At 41.7% G+C, this 14664-nt stretch overlaps 1 protein-coding gene and 1 long non-coding RNA gene across 20 annotated transcripts in view; one reads left to right on the forward strand and one right to left on the reverse strand.

Moving 5' to 3' along the window:
- LOC309608862 lies at positions 1-13654 on the forward strand. Of its 13 annotated transcripts, XR_014233122.1 has the most exons (5): positions 61-151; positions 2118-2146; positions 3574-3685; positions 10577-10649; positions 11680-13654. It is a non-coding gene; the product is annotated as an uncharacterized lncRNA (long non-coding RNA). The 13 variants fall into 13 exon arrangements; XR_014233118.1 differs by lacking the exon at positions 11680-13654 and having other exon boundaries at positions 1-151; positions 2050-2146; positions 2367-3685; positions 7160-11012; XR_014233119.1 differs by lacking the exon at positions 11680-13654 and having other exon boundaries at positions 2-151; positions 2050-2146; positions 2367-3685; positions 10146-11012.
- Positions 12045-14664, reverse strand: part of ENDOU (endonuclease, poly(U) specific) — a 16341-nt gene continuing 13721 nt past the window's right edge. For 4 of the 7 annotated variants that reach the window (XM_082349459.1, XM_082349456.1, XM_082349455.1 and 1 more), the window contains one exon: positions 12045-14053. In XM_082349459.1, the coding sequence (XP_082205585.1) occupies positions 13715-14053 (339 nt within the window). In that variant the 3' untranslated portion in view covers positions 12045-13714. The remainder of the gene's footprint in view (positions 14054-14664) is intronic. The other 3 variants (XM_082349461.1, XM_082349460.1, XM_082349457.1) reach the window with 1 other exon arrangement.

Raw genomic sequence — 14664 nt, forward strand, 5'->3', positions numbered from 1 at the left:
GCCCCGCCCCCTGGAGCCGGGACGGAGCGTGCGCAGAAGGTCAGATACACTATACCCTCTTCGGGGTAGAACCAGCCTAGAGCGTTGACAGGTGTGTTAAAGCAAAATCTGCTGCTTTGCCTGCTTCCGGTATGACCAAACTTCACACTAGGTAATCCAAAAACTGCAGGGTCATCCAGACTTGTTCTGATTCCCCAAATAATAACGCCTTGAATAGTTCCTTGGATTCCCCTCAATTTTAATATTTGCCTTGCTGCGTGTAATGGTATTTTACAACCTTTGTATGATAATCATGTGAGAAAGTTACTGTTTGTCTACCGTAAACAGGCTATGTAAACTAGTAACTCTAGCAATTTTTGTAGTAGTTTTTTTTTTCTTTAAGTTCTTGTATTCGGCAAACCAGTTTTTCAGTCTGCCTACCTTGAACCTTTGCAAGTAAACTCTTTCCTTTTCTAAATGTATCTATCTCTGAGTCTTTCTTGGATGTGTGTCAGTATTAAGGTCTGTCTTTAGAATTCCCTGGCCACAAAGGAAAAAGAATATGAAGCTTTTAATATTTTGTGCTTCTGCTTCCTGTATGAGTGAACTTTCTCTCATTTTTCATAGCAACTCTAAAACTGTAAAACAAAAGTAATTTTAAAAGCCCACAAAAACAAACAGAAACAAACAAACCTTTCCATTTGAAATAGCTCTATGATCTTAAACATTAGACCAAAAATTCAGATTAGTGGCTCTCAAGCTTGGCTGAACTTTGGAATCACCTTGGGAGTGTGGGGAAAAAATACTGATTTCTAGGACCTCTCCCCAGAGATTGTGATTTAATCAGCACAGCCTGGGCATCCTGATTTTTTAAAAAGCACAAGATATAGCCGTGCAGTTGAGGCTGGGACCCACTAATCCAGGTAAGGATCAGTGAAAAACCACCCTGGGGACCTTCCTTACAAAGTCATCAGCACATCTTTCCCACTGTATAATTATTTGGTATCTTTGTATTTTAAACTCATAGTAGTCAAATCATTAACTGTCACCAAAATATTTACTAAGGGAATGATTCTTTTGCTTTTTGTGTTGGCGGACAGAAAACTGACTTTTAAGGGGTTTTTTGTGTGTGTTTTAAAATTAATCTAATAATAAATAATTTTAAAACATATTGATTTATAGATGTTCTTAACTAAAGCAACTCTGTTGGGGTTTTTATGGGTTTTGTTTTGGGTTTTTTTTTGGCCACACCGCAGGGCCTGCTGGATCGTAGTTCCCCGACTGGGGGTGGAACCTGTGCCCCCTGCAGTGGAAGTGCAGAGTCTTAACCACTGGACCACCAGAGAAGTCCCAAAGCAACTCTGTCTTTAAAAATTAATTCTGGCAGAGTCAACTGAGATGAGAGAGAAGGGGGCCAGCTGGCTGCTCTAGTAAAACCTCATAGACCCTCCACATCTTTCTCTCTCTCTCTCTCTCTCTCTCTCTCTCTCTCTCTCTCCACATAATAATCAGTTGTTGCTTGGTGAATACAAAATCAAAGTGAGAGGAGTTAGTCAGATGGTCTTGATGGCCACCATCACCTAATCCTGAAGCTCCCACTGTCCTACAAAAAGCTATGCCTGTAATGGCAGCCTTCCCTCTGCAAGGGAGGTTGAGGGTTTTTTACTCTTGGCAGTCATGTGCTCATTTAAAAACAAGAATTCAATAAATAAGGAAGGAGAAGAAAGGAGCAGATACTGAGGGGCAACCAGTAACCTCTATCTTAAAGGCCTTAATAAGTATTTGTCAAAAGAATAGTGAATGAATGAGTCGATACTGCTAGAAATCCAGGCTCATTATGACCTGAGGAAAACGGTTGAATTCTGAAATGCTGATTCTTCCGCTTACTGAAAATGTAATCTGAATGTAATCTGTACACTGAGGCTTAATGTAAATTAAAATTAAAATGGAGAAGATAAAAATACCTACTGGAATAAGAAAATGTATGTAGACGGCCTACTTAGCGCAGCTTGGGACATGGTTGGAGCTCAACAAATGTTATTTCCTGTCTCTCCCTCCTGTAACGCTAAGGTCCAGACCCGGGGATTTAATAACTCTCTCCTACATCTCTCCCTGTCTCCCACTTGACTATCTGGAAGACCTCTGAAGACGTCTCTAAGGAGCACAGGTACTGGGCACCAGGAGATAAAGGTTAAGGGTGATAGCAGGGAAGGTAAACTGCCTCTCCTAATGCAAAATGAAATCTGTATAATAAGGAAGACAAGTAAGAATTATTATAAGAAATAAGCATGTTATTTTACATTCCTTATCTCACAACAATGGTAATATTATCCCCATTTTGCTGATGAAGACACTGACCTGAATAATTAAGAAATTTGCCCATACAGCCAGCAAATGACAGAGCCTGGTGAGGTACCTGGGCAGTCTGACTTCAGAGCTGGCACCTGTGACGGCCTGTTCTACTACCCCCTGTCTTGCTCATTTGACTGTGACCTCCCTTGAGGAAGGGTAAGAGTAGGCCCTGTTTCTTAAATCTGCACTCTGTAACTTACCTGAGGCACTCCTCCATACCTGGCATTTTCCTAGCATCTGTGGCCTAAATAATCTGTTTACAGGTGAGAAGTCTCCTTGTATCTCTCTGGCACTCCTCCTCCCTCAGTTTGGTCAACCTCTGCAACCACAGAAGCTGCATCCAGAGGCGTCCTTATGTTCCCTGTGTACGTGGTCAAGGGGGCTGGTTATCAAGGCTAGGGACCACCAGTCTCCATGTATCCCCTCAGAGTCTATGTGCAAGGCTCCTTCCATTCTTTTTTTTTTTTTTTAAAGACTTTATTTTTTGAGAACAGTTTGGGTTTACAATAAAATTAGGATAAGGGTACAGAGATTTCCCATACACCCCCTACCCCAAGATATACATAGCCTTCCCCCTTTATCAACATCACTTGCCAGAATGGTACATTTTTTACCAAGTATGAACCTACATTGACACATCATAGTCACCCAGAATCCATAATTTAACTAAGGGTTCACTCTTGGTGTTGTACAGTGGGTTTGGACAAATGACTGATGGCTATATATCTATCATTATGATACCAAACAGAGTATTTCCACTGCCCTAAAAATCCTCTGTGCTCTGCATATTCATCTCTCCCCCTCCACGCTCACCCCCAGCAGCCATTGATTATTTTTACTGTCTCCATAGATTTGCCCTTTCCACAATGTCAAATAGTTGAAATTATACAGTATGGAGTCTTCTCAGTTTGGCTTTTTTGACTTAGTAATATGAGCTTCAGATTCCTCCATGTCTTTACATGGCTTGATAGCCCATTTCTTTTTAGCTCTGAATTATATTCCATTGTTGGATGTACCACAGTTTATCCATGCACCTGCCGAAGGACACCTTGGTTGCTTCCAAGTTTGAGCCATTATGAATGAAACACTAAAAACATCCATTTGCAGAGTTTTGTGTGGACAGAAGTTTTCAGTTCCTTTGGGAGTGTAATTATGAAGGAGTGTAATTATGAAGGAGTGCAATTGCTGGATCATATGGTAAGAATATGCTTAGTTTTGTTACAAAATCAAACTGTCTTCCAGAGTGGCTGTACCGGTTTGCATTTCCACCATCGATGTCTGAGAGATTCTGTTGCTCCATATCCTCACCAGCATTTGCTGTTGTCAGTGTTGCAGATTTTGGCCATTCTAACAGGTGTGTAATGGTGTCTTGTTTTAATTTGCACTTCGCTGATGACATATGCGGTGGAGCATCTTTTCATATGCTTATTTGCCATTGGTATATCTTCTTTGGTCTATTGATGGTTGATGTCTGTTAAGGTCCCATTCTTTAATTGGTTGTTTACTTTTTGTAGTTTCAAGCATTCTTTTTGTATTTTGGAGAACAGTCTTTATCAAATATTTTTGCAAATATTTTCTCCCCATTTGTGGCTTGTCTGCTAATTCCCTTGATATTGTCTTTCCCAGAGCAGAATTTTATTTTTAATTGAAGTATAGTTGATTTACAATGTTTCAGGTGTCCAACAAAGTGATTCAGTTATATATATATAATTGGGAGCAGTACTTGTTGGAATTAATCGTTTGGTTTTTCTGGAAGGAGCTCATAATAGAGGACTCCCTTCCAATCCCACCATATACACAGCATCAGCATCACCTTCTTTGGATGAAGATTGGCCTTTGGTGTGGTTGGTGGTGGTTCATTTCACTTGCCCCACGATCTCTTCCATTACACGTTATTGTACAGTATCCACTTTTCATCTCCCATCACAATTTGTTTTAGAAATGGAACGTTTTTGTTATGTTTAAGTTGAGAATCGCATGCGGAAATATGGTCACGAAGGTTTTTTTCCGCTTAACTTACGTGGAACCCAAACATCAAAGCTATGAATATAACCAAGCTGGTGCAAATGATTTTCAACGCTTGATTTGGGTATTTTGAGTATGTCGACTATCTCCCATGTGGTATAGCCACGTTGATTGTTCTCAATTAATGTCTCAATTTGATCGCTATCAACATCAACTGGTCTACCCAACGGTGGAGCCCCATACAGCGAGAAATCTCCAGCATGAAACTTTGCAAACTTCTTTCAACACATTCGATCAGTCACAGCACCTTCTCCATACACTGCACAAATCTTTTTTGCATTTCAGTTGTGTTTTTACCTTTCTTGAAATAATAAAGCATAATATGCTGAAAATGTTGCTTTTTTTCTTCCAACTTCAGTATTAAAATGGCTACACAAAAATTCACCAATTTTGATAAGTTTTTTTTTAATGCATGCTGATATGCTGTCACAATATAATCTAACAAAATTGTTTCGAATGAAGTTAAAGACAAGCACTACTAGCGCCATCGTACAGAAAAAAACCAAACGGACTCTTTGGCCAACCCAGTAGTTCCCTGTGCTATACAATAGGTTCTTGGTTATCTGTTTTGTATATAGTAGTGTGTATCTGTTAAACCCAAACTCCTAATTTATCCCTCCCCACTCTTTGCCCTTTGGTAACCATAAGTTGTTTTCTATGTCTGTGAGTCTATTTCTGTTTTGTAAGTACGTTCATTTGTATCATTTTTTTAGATTTCACATTTAAGTGATATCATATGATATTTGTCTTTCTCTGTCTGACTTACTTCACTTACTATGATAATCTCTAGGTCCATCCATGTTGCAAATGGCATTATTTCGTTCCTTTTTATGGCTAAGTGATATTCCATTGTGTGTGTGTGTGTATCACATCTTCTTTACCCATTCATCTGTTGATGGACATTTAGGTTGCTTCCATGGCTTGGCTATTATAAATAGTGCTGCTGTGAACATTGGGGTGCATCTTTTCAAATTAGAGTTTTCGTCTTTTCCGGATATATGCCCAGGAGTAGGATTGATGGATCATATGGTAACTCTGTTTTTAGTTATTTAAGGAACCTCTGTACCGTTTTCCATAGTGGCTACACCAATTTGCATTGCCACCAACAGTGTAGGAGGGTTCCCTACTGTCTGTTTAGGTCTTCTGCACATTTTCTGATTCTGTTGTTTGTTTGTTTGTTTTATATTGAGCTGTATATGCTGTTTGTATATTTTGGAAATTAATCCCTCGTTGGTTGCATCATTTGCAAGTATTTTCTCCCATTCTGTGTGTTGTCTTTTTGTTTTGTTTATGGTTTCCTTTGCTGTGCAAAAGCTTTTAAGTTTAATTAGGTCCCATTTGTTTATTTTTGCGTTTGTTTCCATTACTCTAGGAGATGGATCCAAAAACTATTCCTGCAATTTATGTCAAAGAGTGTTCTGCCTATGTTTTCCTCTAGGAGTTTTATAGTATCCGGTCTTACATTTAGGTCTTTAATCCATTTTGAGTTTATTTTTGTATATGCTGTTAGAGAATGTTCTAATTTCATTCTTTTACACGTAGCTGTCCAGTTTTCCCAGCACCACTTATTGAAGAGACTGTCCTTTCTCCATTGTATATTCTTGCCTCCTTTGTCATAGATTAATTGACCATAAGTGCATGCGTTTATTTCTGGGCTTTCTATCCTTTGCCATTGATCTATGTGTCTGTTTTTGTACCAGTGCCATACTGGGGTTTTTTGTGTGTATTTTTTTTTTTTTTTTGGCTGCACCACACAGCATGCAGGATCTTAGTTTCCTGACCAGGGATCAAACCCATGCCCTGTGCAATGGAAGCATGGAGTCTTAACCTCTGGACTGCCAGGGAAGTCCTGAGTACCATACTGTTTTGATTACTATACCTTGTAGTATAGTATGAAGTCAGGAAGCATGTTTCCTCTAGCTCGATTCTTTTTTCTCCAGATTGTTTTGTCTATTTGGGATCTTTTGTGTTTCCATACAAATTTTAAAATTTTTTGTTCCAGTTCTGTGAAAATTGCCATTGGTAATTTGATAGGTATTTCATTGTATCTGTAGATTGCCTTGGGTAGTATGGCCATTTTAACAGTAGTGATTCTTCCAATCCAAGAACACGGCATATCTTTCCATCTGTTTGTGTCATCTTCAGTGTCTTTCATCAGTGTCCTATAGTTTTCAGCGTACAAGTCTTTTGCCTCCTAAGGTTGGTTTATTCCTAGGTATTTTATTCTTTTTGATGTGATGGTAAATGGGATTGTTTCCTTAATTTCTCTTTCTGATAGTTGTGTTAGTGTATAGAAATGCAAGAGATTTCTGTGTTATAATTTTATAACCTGCAACTTTACCGAATTCATTGATGAGCTCTAGTAGTTTTCTGGTGGCATCTTTAGGATTTTCTAAATATAGTATCATGTCATCTGCAGACAGTGACAGTTTTACTTCTTCCCTCCCAATTTGGATTCCTTTTATTTCTTTTTCTTCTCTGATTGCTGTGGCTAGGACTTCCAAAACTACGTTAAATAAAAATGGCGAGAGTGGGCATCCTTGACTTGTTCCTGATCTTAGAGGGAATGCTTTTAGTTTTTCACCACTGAGTATGATGTTAGCTGTGGGTTTGTCATAGATGGCCTTTATTATGTTGAGATACGTTCCCTCTATGCCCACTTTCTGGAGAGTTTTGATCATAAATGGATATTGAATTTTATCAAAAGCTTTCTCTGCATCTACTGAGATGATCATATGGTTTTTATTCTAGCAGAAGTTTTTAGTGTTAATGAAGTATAGGTTATCAATTTTTTCTTTCACAGATTTTGCCTTTGATGTTGTACCTAAAAAAGCATTACCAGGGACTTCCCTGGTGGCACAGTGGTTAAGAATCCACCTGCCAATGCAGGGGACACAGGTTTGATCCCTGGTCTGGGAAGATCCCACAGGTCACGGAGCAGCTAAGCCTGTGTGCCACAACTGCAGAGCCTGCACTCTAGAGCCTGTGAGCCACAACTACTGAGCCCACGCGCCACAACTGCAGAAGCCCTTGTGCTCTAGAGCCCACATGCCAAAACTACTAAGCCCGTGTGCTGCAAGTGCTGAAGCCTGCATGCCTAAAGCCCGTGCTCCATAACAAGAGAAGCCACCACAGTGAGAAGCCCGTGCACCGCAACAAAGAGTAGCCCCCGCTCGCCGCAGCTAGAGAAAGCCCACGCGCAGCAACGAAGACCCAACACAGCCAAAAAATAAATAAATATTTTAAAAAATAAAAAATATATAAAAAGGCATTACCAGACCCCAAGTCATGTAGGTTTTTTTCTTATGTTATCTTCTAGGAGTTTTATAGTTTTGTGTTTTCCATTTAGGTCTATGATCCATTTTAAGTTAATTTTAGTGAAGGATATAAGGTCTGTGTTTAGATTTTTTTGCATGTGAATGTCCAGTTGGTCTAACATCATTGACAGGTTGAAAGGATTGAAAAATTGAAAAGATTACCTTAACTCCGTTGTACTGCCTTGGCTCCTTTGTCAAAGATTGTTGACTATATTTAGGGGTGTCTATTTCTGGGCTCTCTATTCTATTCCATTGTTCTACTTGTCTGTTCTTTCACCAACACCACACTGTCTTGATTACATAGCTTTATAGTAAGTCTTAAAGTTGGGTAATATAGTCCTCCTTTATTCTTCTTCCATATTTTATTGACTCTTCTAAGTCTTTTGCCATGCCATATACACTTTAGAATTAGCGTGTTGATATCCACAAAATAACTTGCTGGAATTTTGATTGGGATTTCACTGAATATGTAGATCAAGTTGGGAAGAAATGACACCTTCAGTATTGAGTCTTCCAATCCATGAACATGAAATATCTTTCGATTTATTTCATTATTCTTAGACTTTGTTCATCAGGGTTTTGTAGTTTTCCTCATATAGATCTTGTGTATATTTTTTTTAGATTTATACATAAGTATTTCATTTTTGAGGGGCTAATATAAATGGTATTATGTTTTTAATGTCAAATTCTACTTGTTCATTGTGGTATATAGAAAAGCAATTGACTTCAGTATATTAACCTTGTATCTTGCAATCTTACTATAATTGCTTGTTAGTTCCAGGAGTTTTTTCATTGATTCTTTCAGATTTTCTACATAGATGATCATGTTATTTGTGAATAAAGACAGTTTTATGTCTTCCTTCCCAATCGGTATATCTTTTATTTCCTTTTCTTGTGTTACGGTATTAGCAAGGACTTGGGGTACAATGTTGAAAAAGAATTGTGAAAGGGATCATCTTTGCGTTGTACCTGATCTTAGCAGGAACCTTTGAGTTTCTCACTATTAAGTGTGATGTTAGCTCTAGGTTATTTTGTAGATAGTCTTTATCAAGTTGAGAAATTTCCCATCTATTCCTAATTTACTGAGAGTTTTTATCATGCATGGGTGTTGAATTTTGTCATAGGCTTTTTCTACATCTACTGATGTGATCATGTGATTTTTCTTTTTTAGACTGTTGATGTACTGGATTACATTAATTGATTTTTGAATGTTTAACCAGCCTTGCAGACCTAGAATCAGTCCCACTTGGTCGGTGGTGTATAATTCTTTTTATATTGTTTTGGATTCAGTTTGCTAATTGTGGTCTGAAAGCAGACATTGTATGGTTTCTATTCTTTTAAATTTGTTAAGGTGTGTTTTATGGCCCAGAATGTGGTCTGTCTTGGTGGATGATCTGTATGAACTTGAGAAAAATGTGTATGCTGTGTTGTTGGATGAAGTAATCTATAGATGTCAATTATATTCAGTTGATCAATGGTGTCGAGTTCAACTATGTCCTTACTGATTTTTTACTGCCGGATCTGTCCACTTTTGAGAGAAGGATATTGAAATATCCAACTATGATAATAGATTCATCTATTTCTCCTTTCAGTTTTATCAGGTTTTGCCTCATGTAGTTGATGCTCTGTTGTTAGGTGTATACAGTTTAGAATTGTTATGTCTTCTTGGAGAACTGACTCCTTTATCGTTACGCAATGCCCTTCTTTATCTGTGGTAACTTTGCTTGCTCTGCAGTCGGCTGTGTCAGAAATTCACATAGCTACTCCTGCTTTCTTTTGATTAGTATTAGCATGGTATATTTTTCTCTATCCATTTCCTTTTAATCTGTACATGTCTTTATATTTAAAGTGGGTTTCTTGTAGACAATGTGTAGTTGGGTCTTGTTTTTTGATTCACCCTGACAATGTCTGTCTTTTTTTTTTTTTTTTTTTGGCTGCGTTGGGTCTTCGTTGCTGCACGTGGGCTTTCTCTAGTTGCGGTGAACAGGGGCTACTCTTCATTGCAGTGCACAGGCTTCTCATTGTGGTGGCTTCTCTTGTTGTGGAGCACAGGCTTTAGGCATGCAGGCTTCAGCACTTGCAGCACACGGGCTTAGTAGTTTTGGCATGTGGGCTCTAGAGCACAAGTGGCACAGTGGTTAAGAATCCGACTGCCAATGCAGGGACATGGGTTCAAGCCCTGGTCCAGGAAGATCCCACATGCCACGAAGCAACTAAGCCCATGCGTCACAACTACTGAGCCTGCACTCTAGGGCCCGCATGCCACAACTACTGAGCCCATGTGCCACAGCTACTGAAGCCCGCGCACCTAGAGCCTGTGCTCTGCAACAAGTGAAGCCACCACAATGAGAAGCCTGTGTACCGCAACAAAGAGTGGCCCCCACTCGCCACAACTAGAGAAAGCCCGTGCCCAGCAATGAAAACCCAATGCAGCCAAAATTAATTAATTAATTAATTAATTTTAAAAAAAAGGAATCCGCCTGCCAATGTAGGGAACACAGGTTCAAGCCCTGGTCTGGGAAGATCCCACATGCTGCAGAGCAAGTAAGCCTGTGCGCCACGACTACTGAAGCCCGCATGCCTAGAGCCCATGCTCCGCAACAAGAGAGGCCACTGCAACGAGAAGCCCGCGCACCGTGACAGAGAGTAGCCCCTGCTTAACGCAACTAGAGAAATCCCGCGCGCAGCAACGAAGACCCAACGCAGCCATAAATAAATAAATAAATAAATATCCTTCGAGAAAAAAAAAATGTTTTTCTTAAGTATATCTCTTCTGTTCCTTTTGCCCCTTCTTCTCCTGGTATTCCCATTATGTATATGTTACACCTTTTGTTGTTGTCCCTCAGTACTTGGAATGTTCTGTTTTTCTTAGTCTTTGTTCTCTTTGCCTTTTGGTTTTTCAGGATTCTATCGAACTATCCTCAAGTACAGAGAATCTTTCCTCAGCAGTCCAGTGTACTAATAAGCCCATCAAAGGTATTCTTCATCTCTATTACAGTGTTTTTTATCTCTAACATTTCTTTTTGATTGTTGTATGATCAGGCCACCCAAGATGACTGTTCTCTTGCTCTCTGTACATCCCTGTTCAACCAGTCCCTGCCTTGCCTACACGCTACTCACATAACTGACCTTCCCTCTTAATCATAGAGCCTAATCGGTAAATGCCTGCTACTTGCCCCAGGTCCCAGCTAGTGATTGTTCTAACCTTTAGATCACAATGTCTCCACTATGATAGTTTCCCCATCATACTAGTGTTGCCACCATAGAGGGGCAGCGAGGGGCATGCTGAGGTCAATTCCCTCTATCACCGGTAACCTCCCTCTCCTCTACCCACCCACCCCCATGGTAGTGAATACTGCTGCCTGCCACCTGCTGCACAGAGCGGGGTGTTGCTCCAGGACCTTGCTTCAGACATGTAAGATCCCCCTATCCACTAAGCCATTGATGTCTCTGTCCTTGGCTCTGGGCTCTTTCCTCAGCCTTCAGGCTGGGCAAGTACAGGGCTTGCAGGCCTGCGGGGTGCAGCCCAATAATTGTTTCTTAGAACATCCATCTCTTTGCTTACATTGCCCATCTGTTCTTGCATGCCATCTACTTTATCCCTTAAAGCCCTTAGCATATGAATCATAGTTGTTTTAAATCCCTAGTATGATCATTACAACATTCCTGCCATGTCTGGTTCTGATTATTTGCTCTATCTCTTCAAATTGTGTTTTTTGCCTTTCGGTATGCAAGCAGATAGGGTAGGGAGTCCCCAGAGAAAGAGAACCAGGCATGGCTTTCTTGACAGAAGAGAAGCCACTTGGGGCCTAAGCCATTCTGTAATCTAAGCCTGGCCACCGTGCTTGCCCTTGAACAGGTCTGAGTATTTAATGACCTTAAGGGAACAAAAGAATGCAGAAACAAAGGACTGTTATCAGGCAAGAGAAGTAACAATAGCAAAGATCAGGAAAAAAAAAAAAAAGATAGCAAAGATCAGTGGTAAAAACTCCCGGTTCTGTTTCAGTGGTAAAGATTAGCCTGAAGAACTCAACCACCAGATCAGCTGGAAACTGAGGGACGATGTTGTTGACCTTTTCTGACCCTCATGACTTCAGTCAGCTAAGGCTCGGACTCTGTCACACAGCCCAAGCCCCTCCGTGAATATGCACGGACGCTTAGCTTAACGCTTCCCCAGTTTTGCTGTTTGGGGTGACACTGCTTTGGGAAAGATCCCCAGTATTCTCCTGACTGGCTGCAAGTGATAAATCCTTCTTCCTTCCAATCTTTGGCTTGGTTGTCTTTTGGCTCGACACCCACCAAAAGGGGAACCCCGTTTTGGGGTAACAGTTTTTTCTTGATAGCCAGACACAATGTACCAGTAAAAGAAAGTGCTGTAAATAGGCCTTTAATAATGGGGTGGTGAGGTGTGAGGGGAGGGAAAGCATTCTGTAGTCCTCTGTAGGTCTGTCCTTCAGGCAGCCTACGCCTCTGTACTGTGAACTTCACAAGTGTTTCTCCCCGCTTGTGTGGAGAGGATGGCTAGAAGGGGACTGGAGTTGGGTAATTCTCTTCTCCTACGTGGAAGGCCAGAGTTGGGTCTCTCCCTTCCTGTCAGTTAGGCTCTGACGATACCCCAGCAGCTTAGGCTCTGGCTAACTAGCTTCCCCTCAGGGCAGACTTTGTTAAGAAGGACAGAATGCTCTGGAGTATTTCAGAATGGTTTCTTTTCTCACACCTGTGCTGGAAGGCTGAGGGCTCCCGGAGGTAAATTTCACAACATTGTGCAGGCACCCTGTGACTGGGCCCCCTGGAGTTTTTAACTCTCAGAGTCAACTGTACTGAACCTCCAGCAATTATCAATTACAGTTCAGGTTTTTCTACCCCAGCACTGGTTTCTGTGTCTTCCTACATTCACCTGTCTTTCCAGTCTTGAGGGCAGCAGTTTGCCTGTGTTCTCCCCTGTCTTACAGATCCAAGAAGAATTGTTGGTTTTTCACCCTGTTCAGTTTTTACTTGTTAGGATGGAATGGTGACTTCCAGGTTCCTTATATGTGGAACCAGAAGCGGGAAGGGCTCTCCTTCCACCCTTCACGTTACAAGTCCACCAGGTGAGTTCTCCACCCATCTCAGCTAGAGAGACTAGGTGAGTCAGGAACTTTACCAAGATACCACATCCTCCAGGTCATCCCAAAGAGCCACTAAAGCCAGAAGCATCACTCCCAGCTCTGCTCCACGGAAAAGGCTGGGAGACAGACAGTTGTGGGGGGGCCATATGCAAAGAAGAGACACATTCCAAGCTTTCTTAAATGACTTGAGACTCAAGACTCTAAAGCATAGTTCAAGCCTTGCCCTGTGGGACAGCATCTGGTTCCCAATGTGATTAGGGGAGAAAGGCATAATTGAGTTGGAATAGGGAGCCCCAGTCTCCCTGTCTTCCATCCTAAGAGCTTATGCAAATTATGGCTGCTGAATTAGACTTAAAATAATTATGTTAGTGACACCAAGCTATAGGTTCCTTTCTTCTTCTGATGCAAAATCTTCCTCCTATGAGGGGAACTCTTTTACAAACTATTTGGAATCAAAATACAGCTCTGTAATTGCACTAAATATCCACAATTAGGAAGTTTCTTGTTGCAGTTACCTAGCTGACTACAAAAAAATCAGGCCTGGAGGAGTCCACTGCCGCTCCAGCCTACTCACTGCATCAGCCGTTACCCTCTCGCAGACCCTGTTCTGAGAGGCTCTAACCCTAGAAAAGACCAAATACCCACCCTTGATCTCCATAGCCTGATTTCTTTGAGGCCCCAGTATGGGGGTGATTACAGTTTGCAGAGCTGTGTACAATAACAGCCATTAGGGTAACCTTGAATTTCTATCAGCCATTCTTCCTAAGAACAATTGAAAACATCTTCACCGTAAGAATGTCATCAGGTTTGCCTTCTCACCAACCCCCAAAAGAAGAAATGGGGCAAACCCCTTCCCTTTGCATTAAAAGGAAACATGAGGCCTGGAGACCTCAAGGACTTATTCACGGTTCCACCTCCCAGCAGGGCAAAGAGCTATTGAGGGTCCCCACTTTCTGTTTCCAAAATACTGGAGGACAAAGATTTGACTGTTTCTCTAATTTGTATCTTTTCTCTCTTTCTCATATGGTCGTTTCTGGATTGGGGAGTCCCTCCCAGTCTCCTCCATTCCCTCCCCCTCCAGCGCAGAGCAAATAGAATCTCAGTCCGACTAGAGCTCTCACTGCCCTCATGCCCCTTTCTAGCTCGAAGCTCTATTGGGTAGAAGACACCACGTAGGCTGTGGCGATGTACTTCTTGCCATTTCCGTAGGTTGACTTGTCCCAGGTATAGGTCTGGATGGCCAAGGGATGTCCACCCAGGCTTAACTGGCACCTGTGGGGAAAGATCAGCAAATCATAGGGACCTGCTTCACTCCACCTCCATCCCCAAGCTGGAAGGATCGAGTTCAGCCCACGCAGAAGGGTTCCACCCTGTCTTAGCCTCTGAGGGAGCTGCCACAGCTTGCTTCAGCCTCTGCCTCTGGCTCCCCACATGCAAGAGGGCCCTTTCAAAATCTGTCTTATTTTCTGTCTTCTTAGAGAATACTGCTCCTCATCTTTCCTACAGGAATATTCTCAAATCCAATTCCAGAGCTGAAACCCCCAGAAATGAAATGTCTGCTTAGGGTTTCAGAAGTGGTTGGACCCAGAGTCCTCAAATGTTAGAGAAGATGAGGGCCAGTGGTTTCTAACTGTACCCTCTGGGGCTCCAGGGTTCCCCCAAACAGCCTCAGGGGCCAAATAGAGAGGCTTGCAGCCCCAGGGCAGCTCCATTTCTAGCTGTTCTGTGTATTAAGCTCCTGCGTGCGATTGCACTTGGAGGAGGGAGGGGATGTGGTTCTGCCGCTGGGATGAAGGTTGGCAGCGACACGACTGATCCGATCAACAGCTTCACGTTCCAAGACAGAAAACCGAGGCCCAGAACAGTGATTTGTCCAAGCCCCC

Source organism: Balaenoptera borealis (assembly GCF_965194805.1).
Source record: "Balaenoptera borealis genome assembly, chromosome: 13".
Classification (NCBI taxonomy): Eukaryota; Metazoa; Chordata; class Mammalia; order Artiodactyla; family Balaenopteridae; genus Balaenoptera; species Balaenoptera borealis.